This window comes from Lycium ferocissimum, chromosome 8 (assembly GCF_029784015.1).
Source record: "Lycium ferocissimum isolate CSIRO_LF1 chromosome 8, AGI_CSIRO_Lferr_CH_V1, whole genome shotgun sequence".
Taxonomy (NCBI): domain Eukaryota; kingdom Viridiplantae; phylum Streptophyta; class Magnoliopsida; order Solanales; family Solanaceae; genus Lycium; species Lycium ferocissimum.
In genome coordinates, this window is record NC_081349.1 from 26544638 (window position 1) to 26565891 (window position 21254).

The 21254-nt window shown below is 33.2% G+C and overlaps 3 protein-coding genes across 3 annotated transcripts; 2 read left to right on the forward strand and 1 right to left on the reverse strand.

Annotated features, from left to right (window-relative positions):
- Positions 1-7087: 7087 nt before the first annotated feature.
- Positions 7088-10646, forward strand: LOC132067746 (F-box protein At3g57590-like). Its single transcript, XM_059461053.1, has 2 exons — positions 7088-7359; positions 9789-10646. The coding sequence occupies exons 1-2, from the start codon at positions 7105-7107 to the stop codon at positions 10305-10307; spliced, it is 774 nt and encodes a 257-aa protein (XP_059317036.1). The 5' UTR covers positions 7088-7104; the 3' UTR covers positions 10308-10646.
- A 2687-nt stretch (positions 10647-13333) lies between these two features.
- LOC132066186 (uncharacterized) lies at positions 13334-13726 on the reverse strand. The gene has a single exon (XM_059459549.1). It carries the CDS (start codon positions 13724-13726, stop codon positions 13334-13336), a length of 393 nt encoding a protein of 130 aa, XP_059315532.1.
- A 4117-nt stretch (positions 13727-17843) lies between these two features.
- Positions 17844-20683, forward strand: LOC132067747 (pectinesterase-like). Its single transcript, XM_059461054.1, has 2 exons — positions 17844-19029; positions 19868-20683. Exons 1-2 carry the CDS (start codon positions 18039-18041, stop codon positions 20569-20571), a joined length of 1695 nt encoding a protein of 564 aa, XP_059317037.1. The 5' UTR covers positions 17844-18038; the 3' UTR covers positions 20572-20683.
- The last annotated feature ends 571 nt before the right edge of the window (positions 20684-21254 follow it).

Consider the following 21254-nt stretch of genomic DNA (forward strand, 5'->3'; position numbering starts at 1 on the left):
TTGTAGGAAAGAATAGGAAAGAATGCTCAAGTTATATTAGGCTACTTAAGGCCACTTGAGATGATTACAATCATCAATTATATCTCTATTTATACTACTCAAAAAACCAATTCAAAAGTCTTGCACAAATAATTAGATACATGTATCACAATTCACTAGATAGATGTATCACAAACTCCTAAAAGATTTCTTGAAAAACCAAGAGATAATATTAAAAGACTAAATGATCTTCTTGAAATAACAAAGGACTCCTAGAAAATATAAAAGTCAAGGATAATATCCTTGTGGATGCATTAATTCCAACATGTTCATGGGTTGATTTGGATCGGTTTTAGTTAAAATCAAAACCAAATCAATTTAATCAGATTTTTAATGATTAAAACCAAATCAAATCAAATATAATATATATCCATCGGTTTGGTTCGGTTTTTAAGAAGCCTAATGATATTTCTCTCTTTCATTCCCCCCCTCCCCCTCGACGATTAGAAAAGACCTTTCCATACTTTTCTAGCTTATAATCCGCTATTACGCTTTTATTATGGGAGATATATAAACTTTTTGGATTATGAAGAAAATGTTCTTAAGATGTATATATAAGCTTTAATTAAAGTGAATAAAGTTTATAAGAAATACATTTTTTTAGGTAAATCTAATAGTTATTTCTTTGAATAAATGGGTTTAAGGTGTAAAGTTCATTAGCCTATTTGAGATAAAAGAAAGTTTGATAAAAAAATAATTAAAGTATCTAAAATTATTTGTAAGATTTATATATATATATAAATTTTGTATAACTTGTCGGGTTGGTTCGTTTATTTCTTCGGTTTGTTTTTGAATAAAACCAAACCAAACCTAATCAAGTATTATGTATTATAAACTTTAAAACCAAACCAAACCCAAATAAAATAATCAGCTTGGTTTAATTTTCGGTTTGAATTGGTTTTTAACCAAACCTTGAAAAACCCTACCTACGACGATGTGAAAGCAATGTTATGGAGTTGGTGGGGTCTCCAGGAGCGCTAACAATATTTCAAGCGGCATATGGTATCAAAAAAGCATATAATCTCGTATTAGTTTATTTAGCTTTGAATTATTCAATTATTAATGGTGCTCTAATAAATCAGAGAAATGATTTCTGATTTTAAATGACTTGGACATAACAATTGAGCAGAGTCAATTGGCAGAATTCAATAAAATGACACAACTGGAGTGGTGCAAATTTAATCCCATAGTAATTAATATTTTATTTGGTGTTACAAGAAGATATGTTATTTAATGACGTCAACTTCTTCTTAAAAAGCATATAATATAGGTGAGTAAAAATTCAGTTTAGATAATTTCGGGAGAAATGGTTATTTGACCCTTTACAAACTTTTTTTAGTTTTATGATTCTTTCACAAGAGATCTTCTTTTTTTACACATAAAATATCTGAAAAAACACATAAGAGATCTGCAAAAGTCATTTTCTTCTATTCAAATTGTAAGAGGCCAAGAGATCTCATTTTCTCGAGGATTTTCATCTTCGATCAAGGTCAGTAAATTTTAGCAACCATATGTTAAGTATAAGTTGTAACCATATGTTAAGTATAAGTTGTACATGAATCCAAGTTTAATACTTAAAAACAATTTTTTTATTATTATCTGTTTTAGTATCTAAAAAGAAAATCTATACCTATTATCATCCTTATGAGTACAGATTATGTAGTATTCTCTTTAATTAAGTTTTTAATTATAAAGGCAAAACATTTGTTTCTGAAGCTCAAATATCTTGATTTTAGATCTGATTAATTAGACTATCTCAAGTTGACTTTATTATGAATCATATTCAAACCAAGTCTTTCTAAACACCAATTATATTCAAGCACCACCAGATTTAACTCTAATGACAACGTGATAAGCTCTATGATTCATTGACTTGTATTTGTGATCAAGCTGGCCAAAGGAAGTTTCTACTGGAGTGTGATGCGAGAATAAGTTTGCTTCAATGTAATATATTTCAAATTTAATCATTTTAGTAAATAGAACAAATATCCTAGACCTAGCAAAGGTATATAAACCCTGGGCGTTGGCAGAGGAACAAAATCAGCAATAAACGCTTTCCCCTATGGAGAAGGAAAAGAGAGAAAGCACTTCAAGAAAAACTTCAATACCTGAAGATATTATCTATATATATTTTCTTGGCTTCCTGCTAAGTCTTTAACGTGTTTCAAGTGTCTTTCTGAATTTTATAATTCTCTTATATCGGATTCATCTTTTTGTTGGGCTAAAACGGCCCAAAGATACTTTCAACATGATGTGACATTGTCCGCTTTGGGCCAAGCCCGCACGGTTTCCCCCAAAAGGACTCACATCATTAAGAGTATTCAACTCCTTATAAGCAACTCCTTTTTCTTTTCAGCTGCCAATGTGGTACTTTGTTCGCACACCCAACAATCTCCCACTCAAACTAAATTCCACATGGCTCATTATCATACCACGGGTCAGAGATTCAACATGTATGTGTGTCACCCACATCGTCAGAGTATTAAACGGCCCAAAGATACTCTCAACATGATGTGATATTGTCCGATTTGAGCCAAGCCCGCACGATTTTCCCCAAAAGGCCTCACATCATTAAGAGTATTCAACTCCTTATAAGTAGCTCCTTTTTCTTTTCAGCTACCAATATGGTACTTTGTTCGCACACCTAACAATTTTGTAGACATCCATCATAGTCGCTCTATATCTCGTCGTGATAAGATGAAATTCGTGGCATGTTCGCAGAAAAGGAATCTTTACACCATAGACATGAAGGTGGAACATAAAAAAGCCTCCGCTCTTCGTATCGAGGAGTTAGATGGCATTAGCTATGCTAGTATTGGTTATGTTAACGGTTTGTTCCTCTTATGGAGTCCAAAGGGAAAGCAGCCTGTTATTTATAATCCCACTACAAGAAAAGTAAGATCTCTTCCTTGCCTAAATGTCGTTGAGGATGGAACCCCCTTGAATTATTTTTCAATCGGTTTCGAACCAAATAATAAGAACTACAAAATATTGAGGTATAGACTTCCATTCAAGAATTACTGGGTTGTAACTCTAGGCACAAATGAGTCATGGAGAGAGATTAAAAGTTCACCCGCGGATTCGTTATCTCTATTAATGCATCAAGGAGTTGGAGTTAGCATTGACGGAGCTATCTATTTATTGGGTGATTACGAGGATAAATTATGCATTTATTGATATAATCTCAGAACTGAAAATTTCAAAGTTATATCATTGTGGGAAGATCTACAACAAATTCCCGGAGGTAGGTCTTTTAAATTGATAGAACTGGAGGGAAAATTAGCGGTCATTGATCATAGTGAATATGGAACAGATGATTTATGGATTTTAGAGAGGTCCAAAAGTTGTGAAGAATGGGTGAAGCATACTATTGACTTTCCCCAGACCCTTTTTTCTAACTTTACGACGACTTTCTTTTTTAGCGGTACTACTGATGGTGAGATCATAGTGACTACTTCCTGGCACAAGCCAAATTGGATTTTCTTTTATGATTTGAAGAAGATTTGGAGAGAAATTGAAATTATGGAGGCTACAAAAGAAAATAAGATTGTTGGTATCCATAGTCATGTAGATAGCCTCTTATCGTGTACTTATTGTTAGTTTTTAAATTGATTATGTAGAGTACAACTGTTCTGCTTTATGGTCCTAATCCTATTGATTATGTATTTGATATGTTGCACCTCTTGAAGTCTAGATTCTACATTATCAAGTTACTTGTGATTCAGACTTATCTAGGAATATTTAGCATCTCGCTTTTGTTGTAATACGTCTGAAAAGGTGTAATTTACTCAGAGGTCGAGCCTATTATCATCCTTATGACTTATGAGTTAAAATTATGTACTATTCTCTTGGGTCATTTGCACTTTGTCCCTATTTTGTGTTTGTCTTTAATTTTTGCCTTTTAAAATCGAACTTATGCTTAGAGAAGCAGAAGTTACGTATCATAATATCGACAAGTTATGTCAGCTCCCTTAAAAAATTTATGTCCCGTTAAAAGATAAGTTCGATTTTGAAGGCCAAAAATTAAAGACCAGTCCATTTGAAGGACAAACCGTGCAATAACTTCTATTCTCTTCAATATAGTTTTTAATGATAAAAACAAAACATTTGTTCTGAAGCTCAAATATCTTGATTTTAGATCTGGATTAATTAGACTATCTCAAGTTGACTTTATTATGAATTATATGCAAACCAAGTCTTTCTAAATACTTATATTCAAGCACCACCAGATTTAACTCTAATGACAGCTAGTATTCTATTAAAAAAATGTGCAACTTCATTTTCTTGCACTATTTTTGCCTATAGTGTTTTGGTTTGTATTAGTTGACAAATGGGAGAGATTCTCGAGAAGTTCTTACGCTAGTTCTCGATTAAATACATAGAAACTCCCCACCCCCCCCCACCCCCACGCCCCCGAACTATGACCTTATTTATTTTTCTGACAAAGTGGGTATGTTTTTTCTTTTAAAACACTGATCTAAACACTTTCTGAGATCTTTCCTTTGTAAACTCAAACTCCCTATCTAACAGAAGCGACTGAAAACATCCTACCTTTGTCAAAATCGACCTTCGACGACCTCTTTTTGCTGGAATCCTTTCTCTGTCGCCAGTGAAGAAAAGCAAAGAGAAAGGTAGAAATTTTTTACACAGTAATTGGAATTGGTGTAATTACTACCCTAGTAATTACATAGTATTATAATTACAATGACCTGTTTGTTTGTCATAATGTAATTACAGTGTAATTACAAGCGTGCTGTTTGATTGCACAAGTGTAATTACACAGTTAGTTTAATTTAAAAATAAAACTTAATTATAAAAAATTTAAAATTAATATTTAAAAAATATGTGCCTTTATAAATGATATTAAATTAGCTATTCAATAACACATTGTTCTTGAAAATATGTTAATTAATAATCATATATTTGTAACTAATATTGTAAAAATTAGTTGATATATAATTTCAAATTTGTAATATTTTAATTTTAATTGATTATAAAACTTAAAAGCATACTTTTTTTTGTGAGAACATCATGGGATTGGATGTTTGAAAAAAAAAAAGAATATTTATAAATATAATGCCACAAAATTATTCAAATGTTTAACAAAAATTCTATCAATTGTAAGTGAAAAATAAACAACAAGCAATGTGAATTAACAAGTCAATAGTACTAAAACAAATAAATTAAAGTCGAAAATATAACCTAAATTCAAAAAGAAAAAATTTAACATAATAAGAAAAACATTATATAAGTAAGTTCCAATGTAACATAAGTAAATACTCCTATAATTCAAAAGAAAGGGAAAATATAAGTCTATAACCACATTCACAATGAAATTTTACATTAATAACGTCACTCATTATATGCCAAGTTTGTTAACGACTCATTCTTTCTAATATTAAGAGATGTAGTTTCAAAAATTAGAATAACAATACGGTTATGCTAAATGAATAAAATAAAAAATAAAATATACGAGCAATTACATGGAACCATAAGAAGTAAATGTTGGGAATGAGAAGAAAGGAAATGAAATATAAATAATATATAAAAATAATAATTAAAAAGTAAAAAAAATAATTAATAGAAATAAAAAATAAATTAGAAAAAATAAAGAAATTAGAAATATAAATAAAAATAATTTAAAAAGAAAAGAAATTTTAATTAAAAGAAATAAATTAAAAAAGTAACCCATGAAAATTAGAGAGTGTAATTACACCCTCTCAATTACACCCAATTCACACCTAACTGTGTAATTACCTGATCAAACAAACAAGTCAGACTGTGTAATTACACCCAATTATATCTAATTCCAATTATCTGGGTGGCTTTCAAACAAGCCCTTAATTTTATCATTTTGAATAGTTTAATTGTTAATGGTGATCTAACAAATCAAAGAAAATTGTGTAGATAGGCTCAGTTTAGTTTTGTACAATTCGAAGTCAACTCTCTAGATAATGACAAATATATTAGATCAATTAGAGAAAATGCAACAACGTCATAAACTCCATGATTCATGGACTTGTATTTGTGATGGCCAAAGGAAATTTCTATTGGAGTGTGATGCGAGAATTATTGGGAATAAACCCGCCATAAAAATAATATTCACGATAATAAATGCGAAATAATAACGTAGCATCGAGATACAATTAATCAATAAGAATAAAAAAGCGATAATAACATCAAGATATTTACATGGAAATCCAAAGGGGAAAAAATCACAGGCCGGGAGAAGGAACTGATATCACTATAATGAGAATTTTTACACCGATGGTCCCGAATGCAATACTCCAAAGACCATTACACACTCAAAAGAAATAACCCTCTTTTAAGATTTTTCACTTCACTAAAATACCGCTCACACTCTCTATATTTCCTCATAGATAATTTCTTAAACCCTGTCTGTGATGCCTCACCCCCTCTCTCTCTCTCTGTCTCTCTATCTTTATGATGGTCTATTTATAGGAAAGTTGGCCAAATCTTTAACCAATCAGAATGGAGGAAATATTTGCAATTCGCAATTGCAAAATCTCGTGACACAGTCTGTTAGTGCCAAACACATGGCCAAACTTCACTTTTCCTCTTCCTTTTTATCAATTTTTCTTTTTCTTTTTATTTCTTTAATGGGTGTGGACCTCATCAAGTGTAAGTTTGGGATCTCAAGTTTCTATATGAGATTAATTAGAGGGGGAAAATAATTCGAGAAAATGCAACAACGTCATAAACTCTATGATTCATTGACTTGTATTTGTGATTTTTTTTTAAATTATAGCCCCAAGGGGGCAGATATTATTATTATAATTAAAAAGCAAAGGGTCCAATGTAAGGAAAAGCAAAACAAAAGTACAGGAATGCAAAAAGCAAAATAATAATATATCTATGATTTAGGAAAGTTTATCCTAAATCCCTATAAAGTGCCGTCTCTTCCTCTTTGTTGTCTTAGATCTGAAAAGTTCCACCATTGTCCATGCCTGAGCACCTCTTCTTCCTCTAGATCTATAATCTTAGTCCTTTCTTCTTCTTGTATGACTGTTAAGCTGCTCACAAACGCAACAAATTCTTTCCCCTATGGAGAAGAAAAAGAGAGAAATTATCTATGATATATTTTCTTTGCTTCCCCTCGAAATTATCTATGACATATTTTGTCGGCTTCCTGTCAAGTCTTTAACGTGTCTCAAGTGTGTTTCCAAATTTTATCTTTCTCTTCTATCGGATCCATCTTTTCTTGATATCCATCATACCCACTCTATATCTCGTCCTGATAAGACGAAATTCCTGGCATGTTCCCTGGATGGAAATTTTTCTTACACCGTAGATGAGAAAGTGCAACATACAAAAGCTTCTTCGTAGATGGCAGATTTGAATGTTAACGAGTTCTGCTTAGAGAGGTTGATCATCAGCCTGTTATTTATAATCTCATCACAAGAAAAGTAAGATTTCTTCCTTGGCTAAATTCCGATGATGATGAGTTTACCCATTATTACTATTCATTAGGTTTTGAACCGGGTGAAAAGAAGTACAAGATTTTGATGATTACACATTCTGAGAAAACACCCACGCGATGTTGGATTTTCACTCTAGGCTCAAGTGAATCATGGAGAGAGATTGAAAGTGCACCCAGTTTGGTACTTCCGATATCGATCAGTGGAGGAGTTTGTATTAATGGAGTTATCTATTTCTTCGGAAACTACAACAATAAAGTATACATAGTGGAGTTTCACGTTACAACCGAAAGTTTCAGGATTATCTCTTTGTGGAAAGATGAAGAATATATTCCCACAGTTAGGTTCTATAACTTGATAGAACTAGAGGGAAAATTAGCAGCCATTGATCATTCAAGAAGGAATAGGGAAGAGATGGATTTGTGGATTTTAGAAAGATCTGAAAGAAGTGAAGAATGGGTGAAGTATATTATTGCCTTTCCCTATATGTTTTTGTCGACATGGCTTATGTCTTTCGTTTGTTGTAGTTATACCCCTGATGGAGAGATCGTATTGACCACAAATTCCTCCTACATGCGAAATTGGATTTTCTTTTTTGATTTGAAGAAGAAGAGTTGGAGAGGAATTGAAATCCCTGATAGAGAAAAAATTGATATCATTGGTGTCTATAGTCATGTTGATAGCCTCGTAGCCTGTATTTATTGTTAGTGTTGAAATCTATTTAAGCTTGAATTTTATGGAAATTTGAGTTTTATCGTGTATTTCTTGTTAGTATATTTAAAGCTTAATATCAAACAAGAAAATTCATAATACCAGCCTAGAGCACCCCATTGTGCAGTTCTACAACTTGGATTAGAGTGCAGTTCTACAACTTGGATTACTGATTTCCAGCTCCTAACTAAAGCAGTCAAAGGCGAAATGAACATGGACAGAATGCAGATGGCTACGTTTAGGAACAATCTCTACAAGAACTCCTTTTATGTGAATAGAAATTATGCTTTTGATGTTCCTTGAGATTTAGTCTTTGTATTGGAGAAGAATTGTAACTCTTCTGTATAACAACAATTTTTTGTAAGCTTTACTTGAAATCCTACCAGTCTCTTAGTATGGGGCTTGTCCATACAAGGTGGGTGCAGTGGGTCCTCACTTCTCTGTAATGTTTTGCTATATAATGATATATAAATCCACTCATTAGAGGGGATGATTGATGAAAAAAAAAAAAAAAGAGCACCCCATTGTGCTAGCCTTGCTCTAGTCTGCAATTTGTCACATAATGCCAGCTCTCAGAATGAAAATCCATCTTGTTACACACTAGCCTTTTCCAAAGTAATTTAGGAATTAATCGTCTAGCTATAGTTATCATTATTTGAGTAAATCCTGTATTAGTAACAAGTGTTAGTAAAAGCGAGACTTTTAAGGCGATACAAACTTTAGGAATATTTTCATATACTTACGTCCATGAGGAAGTCATATCTATGTAGTATAATGTCTATAGAAGATAATTTTTGTAAAATAAAATTGTCACCGGAAGGGGAAAAATGACTTCACTAATTTAGGTTGTTTCATACTTTAAATTGATATGAATAAGTAGATAAGTTTATGTGGTTTCCTACGTGTGAGTGGATGGCACAGAGTGCCGGTCATGCTCCCTTTTTGCAGCGTGGCACACTAGGACTAATTTTATATACTTTTTAAATTTGTTATTATATTGGGGGTTTCGGAAAGGCGAAAAGGGATTGATCAATATTTTTCAATGAGGCTAAACGAAATGATCCTCGTAGAGTTGGCTATAGATGTGCTTACATCATTGAGCAAGACAGTATCGAAATTTCATTATTATAATGAGAACTGAAAAATTCTAGTAGGAAAAGGTTTTTGTAAAAAGAATAAAATCCTAAAAGGAAAAGGAAAAGGGAACCAGCTGTTATATATTTGCAGCAAATTCTAGCAGGAAAAGGTTTTTGTAACACATGAATGCATATAAAAGTATAAATTATGGGCTTAGAAGAAATACTTCAGGCAACAAACGTGTTCTCCTATGGAGAAGAAAACAAGGATGAGCGCCTCAAGAAAATTTTTAGTACCTGAAGAGATAATCTATGATATATTTTCTTGGCTTCCCTACAAGTCTTTAACGCGTTTCAAAAATTTATAATTCTCTTGTATCGGATCCATCTTTTGTAGATATCCATCATAGTCACTCTATATCTCGTCGATCTTGATAAGACACCATAGAAATTAAAAAAGCCTAGTTCTTACTAGGAAGATGGATGGATTTTTTTTTTTTTTGCTTAAACCATAGATCAGAAGGTGGAAGATAGGAAAGCCACCGTTCTTCGTATTGAGGAGTTAGATGGTGTAAAATATTCTAGATTTGATTATGTTAATGGTTTGTTTTGCTTATGGAGTGCAACCGTCCATCCCCCTGCTATTTATAATCCCACTACAAGAATAGTAAGATATCTTCCTTGCCTAGATTCCATGATCATTGATGATGAAGTTTTTACCAATTATTACTATTCATTAGGTTTTGAACCGGATGAAAAGGAGTATAAAATTTTGATGAGTAGTGTTCCGCTAGATTTGGACTCACCCACAAGACAGTGGGTTTTAACACTCGGCACAAGTGAATCGTGGAGAGAGATTAAAAGTGCACCTTGTCCATTATTTCTATTTACGATTGAAGGAGTTTGCATCGAAGGAGCTGTCTATTTCGTAGGTGCTCACGATAAAAGATGCATAGTGGCATTTAATGTTAGGATGGAAAAATTTCAGAATTATCTCATTGTGGAATCACGTCTTAGATGTTCCGGCAGAAAGGTTTTATAACTTGATAGAAGTGAAGGGAAAATTAGCGGCCATTGATTGTTCAAGATGGAACGTGGGAGAGATGGATTTGAGGATTTTACAAAGTTCTGAAATTGAAGAATGGGTGAACAAACAATTGCGTTCCCCGAGGCACTTTCTTCTAGCTTGACGATGTATCTCGCGGGTTGCTTTTGTGGTAGTACTCGTGATGGTGAGGTCGTGTTCATCTCTAACACCAAGCTCGAGCGAAATTGGATTGTCTTTTATGATCTCAAGAAGAAGAATTGGAGAGAAATTGAAATCACGGAGCTTGCAGAAAAGGTGGAGATCATTGGTATCTATAGTCATGTAGATAGCCTCTTATCGGCGGAGGCAGATCCAGAATTTTAAGCTTGTGGGTTCCTAGTAAAATGAACTAATATGCAAATTCGGATAAAAAGACTCCAAGGGGAATTGATCCTCCGTCAAGAACATGAGCGCTGAATAAGGTCCTTCGTTGTCGTTGAGCCAACAACTTCTTTTAGTAATGGGTTCCCAACTAGCAATTTGTTATATAATTAACAGACTCCCAATATAAATACAGGGTTCGGGCTATCGGGTGTGGGTTCCCGGGAACCCACATCCATTACACTGGATCCGCCCTTGCTTATCGGGTATCTATTGTTAGTTTTGAAATTAATTATTTCGTAGTATAGCTATTTTGCTTTTTGGTACTAATTCTTATGGAAGATCTTGTTTTTTTATCAATATTTATTCCTTGACTGGGATTCTGTTCCTATTATTAGAGACCTTTTTCATTATTATTTTTTCCACCAATTTTGCACAAGGAAAACAGAGAAATAATTGGATCTTCACTTCTTCACTTATTTTTTGTTCTGTTCATCTTAATTTAACTAGGAGGGGAAGGACCTTGAGGCACATGTTATAGAATTTCAAAAGGGATTCCATGACATAATGAAGGGGCTGCAGAAAAATAATATAAAAGGGGAAGAGCATTATTATTACTTATTAGAGGAAAATAACAGGCACGAGCATTATTAAAAAAATCTCAGAGTAACAGATTAATTCCTAAAGTTAACAGGAATTTAAAAGAAAAATCCAATCACAATAATAGGCCTCACCCATGTCGGAGTTTGACAGCCATCAAGAACATACATAAGAATCTTGCCATCTAGTTGAAAAATATTGTGATCTAGAAGTGCGACTTGTCAATTTATTTCTTCTAATTTTGGCGAAGAATGTGCACGGGACAACGTAGATACAACCTGTGAGGGAGCGACATCATTCTAAAAAATTTCATCCCCAACATTATGTTGACTGTAGCTAGCTATGAGATCATGTGATCTCACAGCGTTTCAAGTTCATATAAGTTTTCACAATAAATGACCCCGTCGACATAAATGAACATGTTCATTCTAGCGAGAAAAAAAATCTCTGTGTCGCAAAATAGTTTTCTTACATTTAGGTATCTAAATATGAATGAGGGGATGTTTTAGAAAACAGGGGAGGTATGTCTTACATGCCAAAATCTCAAGGACTGCCGGTTAAATTTACCCTTAATCTTACAACTTTTATTATTTTAGTGAAGTATCATAAATAAACAGAACAAATAACTATGGATGAACGGAGGCAACAAACGCTTTCCCCTATGGAGCAGAAAACGAGGGAGACTGCTTCAAGAAAATCGTCAATACACGAAGATATTATCTATGATATATTTTCTTGCCTCCCCGTTGAGTCCTTAATGCGTTTCAAGTGTGTTTCCAGAATTTGTAACTCTCTCGTTTTGGAACCATATTTTAGACATTCATCAAAGATGCCGTACATATCGTCCTGATAAAACCAAATTCCTTGTGTGTTCAAGGAATCGAGAAAAGTTTTACATCGTAGACCGGGAGGTGGAACAAAGAAAAGCCTCTGCTCTTCGTATTGAGGAGTTAAATGGCATTAAGTATTCTAGATTTGATTATGTTAGAGGTCTGTTCTCCTTTTGGAGTACAAGGGCTCAACCTCCTGTTATTTATAATCCCACTACAAGAAAAGTAAGATTTCTTCCTTGCGTAAATTTCCTTGGCAATGATACCTATTATTATTGTTCGTTAGGTTTCGAATCAGATAAAAAGAAGTACAAAATTTTGATGATTGCTTGGTCTCCTTATATGTCCAAGACATACTGGGTTTTCACTCCAGGCACAAGTGAATCATGGAGAAAGATTAAAAAAGCACGGTATCCCTTATGTACATCACATGTTGGAGGAGTTTGCATTGATGGAGCTATCTATTTCTTTGGTGAGTTCAAAGATTGTATGCACATAGTGGCATTTAATGTAAGAACCGAGAATTTCAGAATTATCTCGTCGTGGGAAGGTCCAACACTTTTATAACTTTATGGAATTGGAGGAAAAATTAGCAGTTGTTGATCGTTCGAGAGCAAATATGGGAGAGATGGCTTTGAGAATTTACTTTCTTCTATGACTTTCCCCGGATGAATTTGGAAACATATTTTTTGTCTTGCTTTTGCAGTAGTACTGCTGATGGTGAGATCGCGTTCATCACAAAGTCCAGCCTCAACACAAATAAAACTTTCTTCTATGATTCGAAAAAGAAGAGTTGCAGAGGAATTGAAATTGTGGAACTTGCAGAACCAGTTGAGATTATTGGTATGTGTAGTCATGTAGATAACCTATTATCGTGCATCTATTGCTAGTTTGAAATACATTAGAATTGAATAAATTCAAAAATTAATTTTTTTCACAACCAAAATTGTGCATATTATGATTGCGTAGCTATAGTTACTATTAGTATTTGAATAAATTAAAGTACTTTTGCTAACAAGTGTTACAACCTGTTTAGCCATGATAAAATAAAATAAAAATGTGCAATATCTAATAACATAGTCATTTAGATGAAGCGAACATACAATTCATGAACATGATCCTAAAGCAAAAAGAGGTCTTGTATGACAGATCTCATCGCCACCTTTTTATTAGAAAAGAATTTGAAGGACGATAATTAAAGAACTTGGCCCTTAATTTTGCGTACAATCTTCACGCTACTGTTGGAACTAGAGGTTGAGGGGATGGTGGTGGTAACGAACCCTGAATGGGGCAGAAACTCCTAATTGTAAAAGGGAAAAGTGAACTTAAAGGGAAAATCTTAGGCAAACAACTATCCTCAAATTCTAATGCAGCTTTGCAGCATTGAGGACCAATCAATCGAGGTTGAGTACTTAAGAAAGATGTTATAATTTCCTCAGCACATCCAGGAACATTTAACACCATTGCTAAACATTTTGGGATATCCGGAAGAGGACTATTACCGACCTGACCCCCTAAACCTGGCAAAAGGCCGCCACCTCCAAGTACTTGTGAGACGCTTGGCGAAACCTCCATGGATATGCACAAGAAAATAAGTGCATACACATAGATAGAAGAAGCCATTTTTCTTACCGAATATATATAAGTTGGTTACGATTGTATTTGGAGTGGTGAGAGGATTTTGGAATTGTTGAAGATCTGGAGGGAGGATGTCATATTTATATTGTAGGATGTAATGTAAAAGCATGGTAGCCTTTTAATTTCTTTAAATGTCTTCAATAGGAGGACTTTATTGTACATTTTAGTAGTTGTAATCAATTATCTTTTAAGTCCACCTTAATTGCATAAATTGAAGTTCAAACTGATGCATAATACGTTAAAAATGAGATGTTACTTTGTAGTGGCAATGGCTCAGTTAGAACCGAGAATTTCATAAAGCTAATATATTTTTCAAAAGAAAAAAAAAATTATTTGCAACTTGAGATGTTTGGTCCCAAATAAAGTGTTTTTGAGCAGAGTTGAAGCAGTTTTTTTTGTTGGTAAAAAGTTACAAATTTCTACTTCTTCCAAAAGGCAGAAGCGATATGAGGAAAAAATAATCTTGGAATATTCAAATGCAAGTGCCTATACAATTACACTCGCCCTTTAACTTACATTATATTTTAATGCAATAATAGTAAGGATAGGTCGATAAGGAAATCAAGTTTGCTTTTTTAAAACTACCAGTCATAGGATAAATTATCTATATATAGTCTAAAGTTGAGGGGAGAATTTTGGTTTTTAATTTTTCATACAAAATTGGAGAGAAAAAACAATTTTTTTTACTTAGGTATGCCTTTTTTCCTAAATACATGCATAATAATATTATATTAGAGTAAAAGAATTAATTGAATTAGCTGCTCACTCACCCACTTAAATAAAAATATATACTTGACGAATGTATAATAATATGTAATTCATGTATAATATGTGTATAACTATATATATTCAGTGGATAATCTACGTATACCGGCTAGAAAAAGCAAACAACGTTCTGAACGGCTAGTGTATAACGAATCTATGTATCCCTACTAGAAAAACTAGGAAAAGTAAATGATGAATCTGACTGACTATTTAAGTAAAGATCCTTAATATATCATGCGTTGCACTTTTTTTCTAAAATTATTTTCAAGTTTTTATTCTAAAATTTGGCATCATCATAATAAAAAAGAGTAGAAGTCCTATAAGGAACAGGAAAAGGAAAAGGAGAAAACAAAATCTGGGGAAAATTACAGCAAGGTCTCTTGTGTGGAAGTTTTTTATTACGTTTTTTTTTTGTTTTTTTTTTTGTTGAAGTAATAATTAATACATAGACATAAAAATCCCAAAACGAATAGGAAAAGGAGACCTGTGATTTATATAAATATAAGAGCATGGGCGTGTGCATACATTGATAATAATAGCCAATAAAAGTTTTTTTTCTCATGGAAGCTAAGAAGGGGAAGAGTATTGAAATATCTCAAGATATCATCTTTGATATATTTTCTAGGCTTCCCATTAAGTCTTTAATGCGTTTCAAGTGTGTTTCCAAATTATGTAATGTTATAATATTGGATCCTTATTTTGCTAACATCCATCAAAGTCGCTCTATATCTCGTCCTGATCATAGGACCAAATTATTGCTACGGTGCCAAGGAAACTTTTACACCATAGACTCGAATTCGAGACAACCCAAAGCCTGCATCCTTCCTCCACTTGAGAAATTGGATGGCCTTAACTATCCAAAATTTGAGTACGCTAAAGGTTTGTTCTGCTTATGGAGTTCGTGTAATCACACTGCTGTTATTTGCAATCCTAATACAGGAGAAGTCAGATTTCTTCCTCATCTGAGCAAAGTTGGTGAAGATTTACGTACTTATCTTTGTTATTGTTCAATGGTTTTGACCCAAATAAAAGGAGGCATAAAATTTTGATGAAACTTTATGATACAGCAAATAAGTCAACAAGACTGTGGGTTTTCACTTTAGGCCTAGATGAATCATGGAGAGAGATCAAAAGCATGCCGTATTTTAAGCCATTAATGATGGAAGGAGTTTACATCGATGAAGCTGTCTACTTCTTTGGTGCTTTCGCCAACAGTTCAAGAATCAACATAATGGAGTTTAATGTTAGAACTGAAGAAATCAGAACTATCTCATTGTGGTATGATAAAGAAATCCGGACTGACATAGAACTATATTTTAACCTCGGAGAAATTGAGGGCAAACTAGCAGCCATTGATTCAAGATCGAACGGAATACAAATTTGGATTTTACGAAGTCCTGAAACAGAAGAATGGATTTATTGGCTTGACATCACATTCAAGAAAAACCAAGTAGTGTCAGAAAAGACATATTCAGTGTCACGCTTTTGTTGTAGTACTCTTGACAAGGAGGAAATCGCAGTAATTAACCCACAGTAGGATTAATTCTCCTCTCCATTTCCCTTATTTTTTTAAAAGTTCTATCTTGGATTAGAGACACGTAGGCATGCATTAGAATTAATGGCTAAGATTTAATTGACTAAAACAAGGCCCTAACCATGATTAAATAATTAATACTCAACTATCCATAAATATATTAGAATATTTTTCTCTCTCTTCCTATTTATTTTTCCTACCCAGTAAAATATATTTTCTAATTTACCCGATTATTTTTTGCCACTTAATTTTCCCCCCTAATAGACCCATTATTCAATTGGTGATATTTTTCATTTTTTTCAATTATGATGCTTACTAATTCACATAATATAGACCCCATTATTCAATTGGTAATTGTATATTTTCAAAAGAGTTGTCTATATTATGAAAAATATCACCATTAAAGAGTTATAATGATTGAAAAAAGATGGAATATTAAATAGGAAGAGAGAGAAGAGTATTTTAATATATTTATGGATAAGTTATTAATTATATAAACTATGGTTAGGGCTTTGTTTTAGTCAATTAAATCTTAGTCATTAATTCTAACCCATGCCATGTGTCTCTAATCTAAAGTAGAACTTGGGGAAAATGGAGAGAAGGGAAATGGAGAGGAGCCCAATCCCCCAAGGGCCAAGTCATCAAATAGGATTTTATTATATGATTTGAAGAATGATAGGTGGGAAGTAATTGAAATTATGGGACTCGCAGAAAAGGATAAGATTCTTGGTATCTATAGTTATGAGGATTGCGTTTACTCACTAGGATAAATTTGATTTTTCTTTTTAACTATGATTTATAATAACCTTGTTCGAGAATTTGCACTTTTAGTCTCTCAAATTGAATTGTTCACTTTTGATTCACCTGCCGCCTGTGAAGCATTAGCTGTTAAACTATTTAATTACTTATGTAGTATGTTAAATTTGTACCCTTACTCCAAAATTTGTAAGATAATATAGTTCTGAATATTTTACAGAAAAAATGCTACATCATTAAAATTGAAAATTATACAGACCCTATATTCACTTAGGTATCATATTCTTATTAATTATCTTATCAGTTGACAGTTTAAACTATATCAGATTAATAAGACACCTTCTTCCTTCAAATATAAGGGACAACACAAAAATTTTGCTTGTTGATATATAGTTGCCCAGCTGATGCTTGTAAAAATATCCGATAGTGTAACACTTTTTTTTTTTTTTTTTGAAAAAAAATCTTGGTGTTTGGATGACTTGTACACACCTTCACTTATGACACGGTATTACCTCCCACAATCACAACTATCGGGTAACTATGTCCACCAATGCTTGGATAAATGGGCAGAAATCATCTACTAGTATTTTTGTCTTCATTGAGATTTAAACCCGAGACCTCATGGTTCTTAACCCACTTCATTGGCCACTAGGCCACACCCTTAGGTGCGATAGTGCAAAACAATTACACTAACGGTATATATAACATAACTAAAACTCATTTGTAAATATCCTTCAATGACTGTGTAAAATATATCTTATATTGATCATGTATATAACTCTCTTTTCTTTAACCATCTCGCCATTACATTAATGTAACATGAGCCTATACAAACAAGAAAAAATTACCATGACCACAAAATTTTACATGTAATCAAACTAATTAACTTCAGACATAACTACACATTCATTAGTAGCCACTATCACATTAGAGGTATATCTTAGCTTACGCCTCAAACATCTCTGCTCAATCATCCAACACCAATCGTTTTTTAACGAATTCTCCTAATTAAGCACTATAAGAAGCTCCCTATAACATTTCTATTCATAAATATGTATCCTCTCTTTGGTTAAATGTTATAAACACCAACGGGAGGATTAACCTTGTTTCTTCCCTTTTTCCTTTAATTCCTCCTCCTTGAACAATATTCATACTTAAGAGGGAAAATATTATTGGAAAGAGGACCAAAAAAAAAAAAAAAAGATTGAGATTAATTTCCAATAAAGAAAAAGAAAAAAAAAGATGGTAGGTAAAAAAGTCGTGATTTCATTTGTCTCTTTGATTCTTCTGGTAGGTGTAATTGTGGGAGTAGTAGTCGTAGTGCACAAAAATGGGGACAAAGATGGTGGTAAAACCACCAATGTTCAAAAGAAAAAAGTAGATGAATTTTGTCAACCCACAGCATATAAAGATGCTTGTGTAAAGAGCCTTGATAAAGTTGCACATAACGAGTCTGCCACTATGAAAGACTATATAATGGCTGCTTTTGATGCCACTGTGGAAGAAATAAAAAAATCTCAACACGAAACTGGAAAAACTAATGTTGACAAAGATAAAGATCCTTACAACCATATGGCATTAGAAGATTGCAAAGAGTTATTACAATATGCAGTCGAAGAGCTCGAATCGACCCTCAAAGTTGTCTCGGACAATGAAATGAAATCCCTACAAGAAAAAGTGTACGACATTCTGAACTGGGTCAGCGCGGTCTATTCGTACCAGAGTGACTGCATCGATGCAATTGACAAGCCTGAGTACAAGTCCGCGATTGAAAAGGGCCTAGTTAATGCCACACAATTGACCAACAATGCCATCGACATTGTGGCCAAGATTTCGTCCACCCTCAAGGACAGTAATTTTCAGATACCAGATGGTTTTATGAACCGTAAACTCCTTGACGCGAATTATCAGATGGGACAGGATGGATACCCCACGTGGTTCCCCGCGGCTGATCGTAAGCTATTGGCTGATTCGCCAACACCTAATGCAGTAGTGGCTAAGGATGGTAGTGGACAATATAAGTCAGTTGCTGAGGCTATTAAGGCGTACCCTGACAAACATCAAGGCAAATACATAGTATATGTTAAAGCTGGTGAGTATAATGAACAGGTGATTATCGATAAGAAGAAACCCAACGTGTTTATCTATGGAGATGGCGCGGGAAAAACCATCATCACTTCAGACAAAAATGTCTATATCGCGAAATACAGCACCCAGGATAGTGCTACAGTTAGTAAGTATACATATTATTTCCTTGGTTGTCTCATTTTATTTGACACGCTTTATTTTTTTAATTTGTCTAAAAAAGAATGGCATGTCTCTATATTAAAAAAATAATTAATTTTGGACTTTTCATTTAGCTCTTAATAATATTGAAGTTGTGTAGTGTAGAGCAGACAAATGTCTTAAATTCAAGTTTCATAGATATCATTACATGTTTGGGACATATTTCTAAAGGTGTTCTTCTTTTTTTATCTTCATGATCGGTCAAACACATTCACGTAAAATGGGTAGGAGGAGTATAATATTGCAAAACCGTGCATGCATTTGGAAACAACCGATGCATCAAGTTATTTTGAATTATGCATATATATATATATTTAAGTTATATATAACTAAAAGTACAATTATTTCTTACACTTAGCTTGTTGTTTAATATGTGATCATTTTGACCAAGTTACTAATTAAAGCTTATCATAGAGATTTTCATGCAATAATAGTCAGAAATTTATGTAAAAGGATTCGAAAATAAAATAAAGTGTACACCTAGAATTTGAACTTGTGACTTAGATATAATGATTTTTTTGAACCCCATTTAGGCATTTACCACCACATTAGAATCTTCCAAGGGGATTCAATAATTTATATATAACAAAAGAATATTATTTTTTCTCCTATTTACACATTCTAATTTTCTGAAAAAGAGATTCAATTGAACATCCTTGGCTCTACATAACTCTGCCCCTGTTTACAAGCAATTACCTTATAAATGATCAGATCGATCATGCTAATATTCTTTTAAACTGTCAGTGCATGGAGTGATTTAATTGTTGTACCAATTAATTTTGCAGGTGCCGTGGGACAAGGGTTCATTGCCAAAGGAATCACCTTCCGAAACACAGCCGGTCCACCAGGGCAACAAGCCGTGGCACTTAGAATCCAAGGCGATATGTCAGCTGTTTTTGATTGCAACATCGAAGGCTATCAAGACACCTTATATTACCAAACTCATCGCCAATTTTACCGCAATTGTGTCATCTCAGGAACAATTGACTTCATCTTTGGTAAAGGCACGGCTGTCATCCAGGATTCCACAATCATCTTGCGAAAGCCCGGTGTGGACCAAAAATGGAACACAATCACCTCGGATGGAAGAGAAATTCAGTCACAACCAACAGGATTGGCATTGCAAAATTGCAAAATCACCGCGGAAAATGAACTACTCTCCACTAAGATCGTTGAAAACTACTTGGGACGACCGTGGAAGGCGTATTCGACGAATGTGGTCATGGAGAGTGAAATTGGTGAGTTTATTAAGCCAGAAGGATGGATGATTTGGGACAAGGAACAATTTCATCAGACATGTGAATGTTATGAATATGGTAACAAAGGACCTGGTGCAGGTACAAGTGCAAGGAACAAGTTGTTCAAGAACTTTAAGGTACTTAGTCAACAAGAAGCAACTAAGTACACTGCAGGTGCTGTTTGGTTCAGAGGAAATGAGTGGTTGGCTGGCACGGGTGCACCTTTTTACCTTGGTCTAGGTGGAAAATAAAAACAAAAAAAAATTGTTGGATTGTACAAAAAAAAAAAAAAAAATGTTTTTGGACAACATATCTCATTTTTGTGAATGTAATGCATAAATAAAGACATTAATTTAAAAATGGTATTTTGTTGTTCTTCCCAACTTAAAAATGGTATTTTGTTGTTCTTCCCAACTTATCTTCTTACAAAATTATAATACTAGCGAGCATACAGTTTGTCGTTTCGAAGGGCGTGTGACAGAGAGTATATTTTATTTTATATTTTAACTTATCCCAAATTATAAATAGTCATAAATTATCTCAGACTATGTCGTTTTAAAATTTTATTTTTTTCTCTCTAACTTTTTAATTAATTTTAATAGTCTAGGTATATTTATTAATAGTCTTATAATTTTTCCAGTCTATTAATATATTACCACTTGGTTTAACCTTAATGCAATTACATTCGTTATAAATTATTATTATTATTATTATTATTATTATTATTATTATTATTATTATTATGTGTTGATAATATCCTTGTATTCCTTATATGATAACACGAATTGAAAATGTTCTAATTTCCTTAGAAGGAAAATTATTGTCTGCATATTCTTTGTCATATAATATTAGTATTTCTTACATGGTAATTTTTGAATTGCAAATATTCTAAAGTTTATATAAGGAATAATATTATATGAATATTTTTAAATTA

Bases quoted from the DNA above. Each gene is read 5' to 3' on its own strand.
- LOC132067747 (XM_059461054.1), top strand. From the start codon at position 18,039: ATGGTAGGTAAAAAAGTCGTGATTTCATTTGTCTCTTTGATTCTTCTG. The intron at 19,030-19,867 runs GTAAGTATACAT...TTAATTTTGCAG, and splicing joins CCAGGATAGTGCTACAGTTA to GTGCCGTGGGACAAGGGTTC.
- LOC132066186 (XM_059459549.1), bottom strand. From the start codon at position 13,726: ATGGCTTCTTCTATCTATGTGTATGCACTTATTTTCTTGTGCATATCC.
- LOC132067746 (XM_059461053.1), top strand. From the start codon at position 7,105: ATGGAGAAGAAAAAGAGAGAAATTATCTATGATATATTTTCTTTGCTT. The intron at 7,360-9,788 runs GTGCAACATACA...ATAGATCAGAAG, and splicing joins CTTACACCGTAGATGAGAAA to GTGGAAGATAGGAAAGCCAC.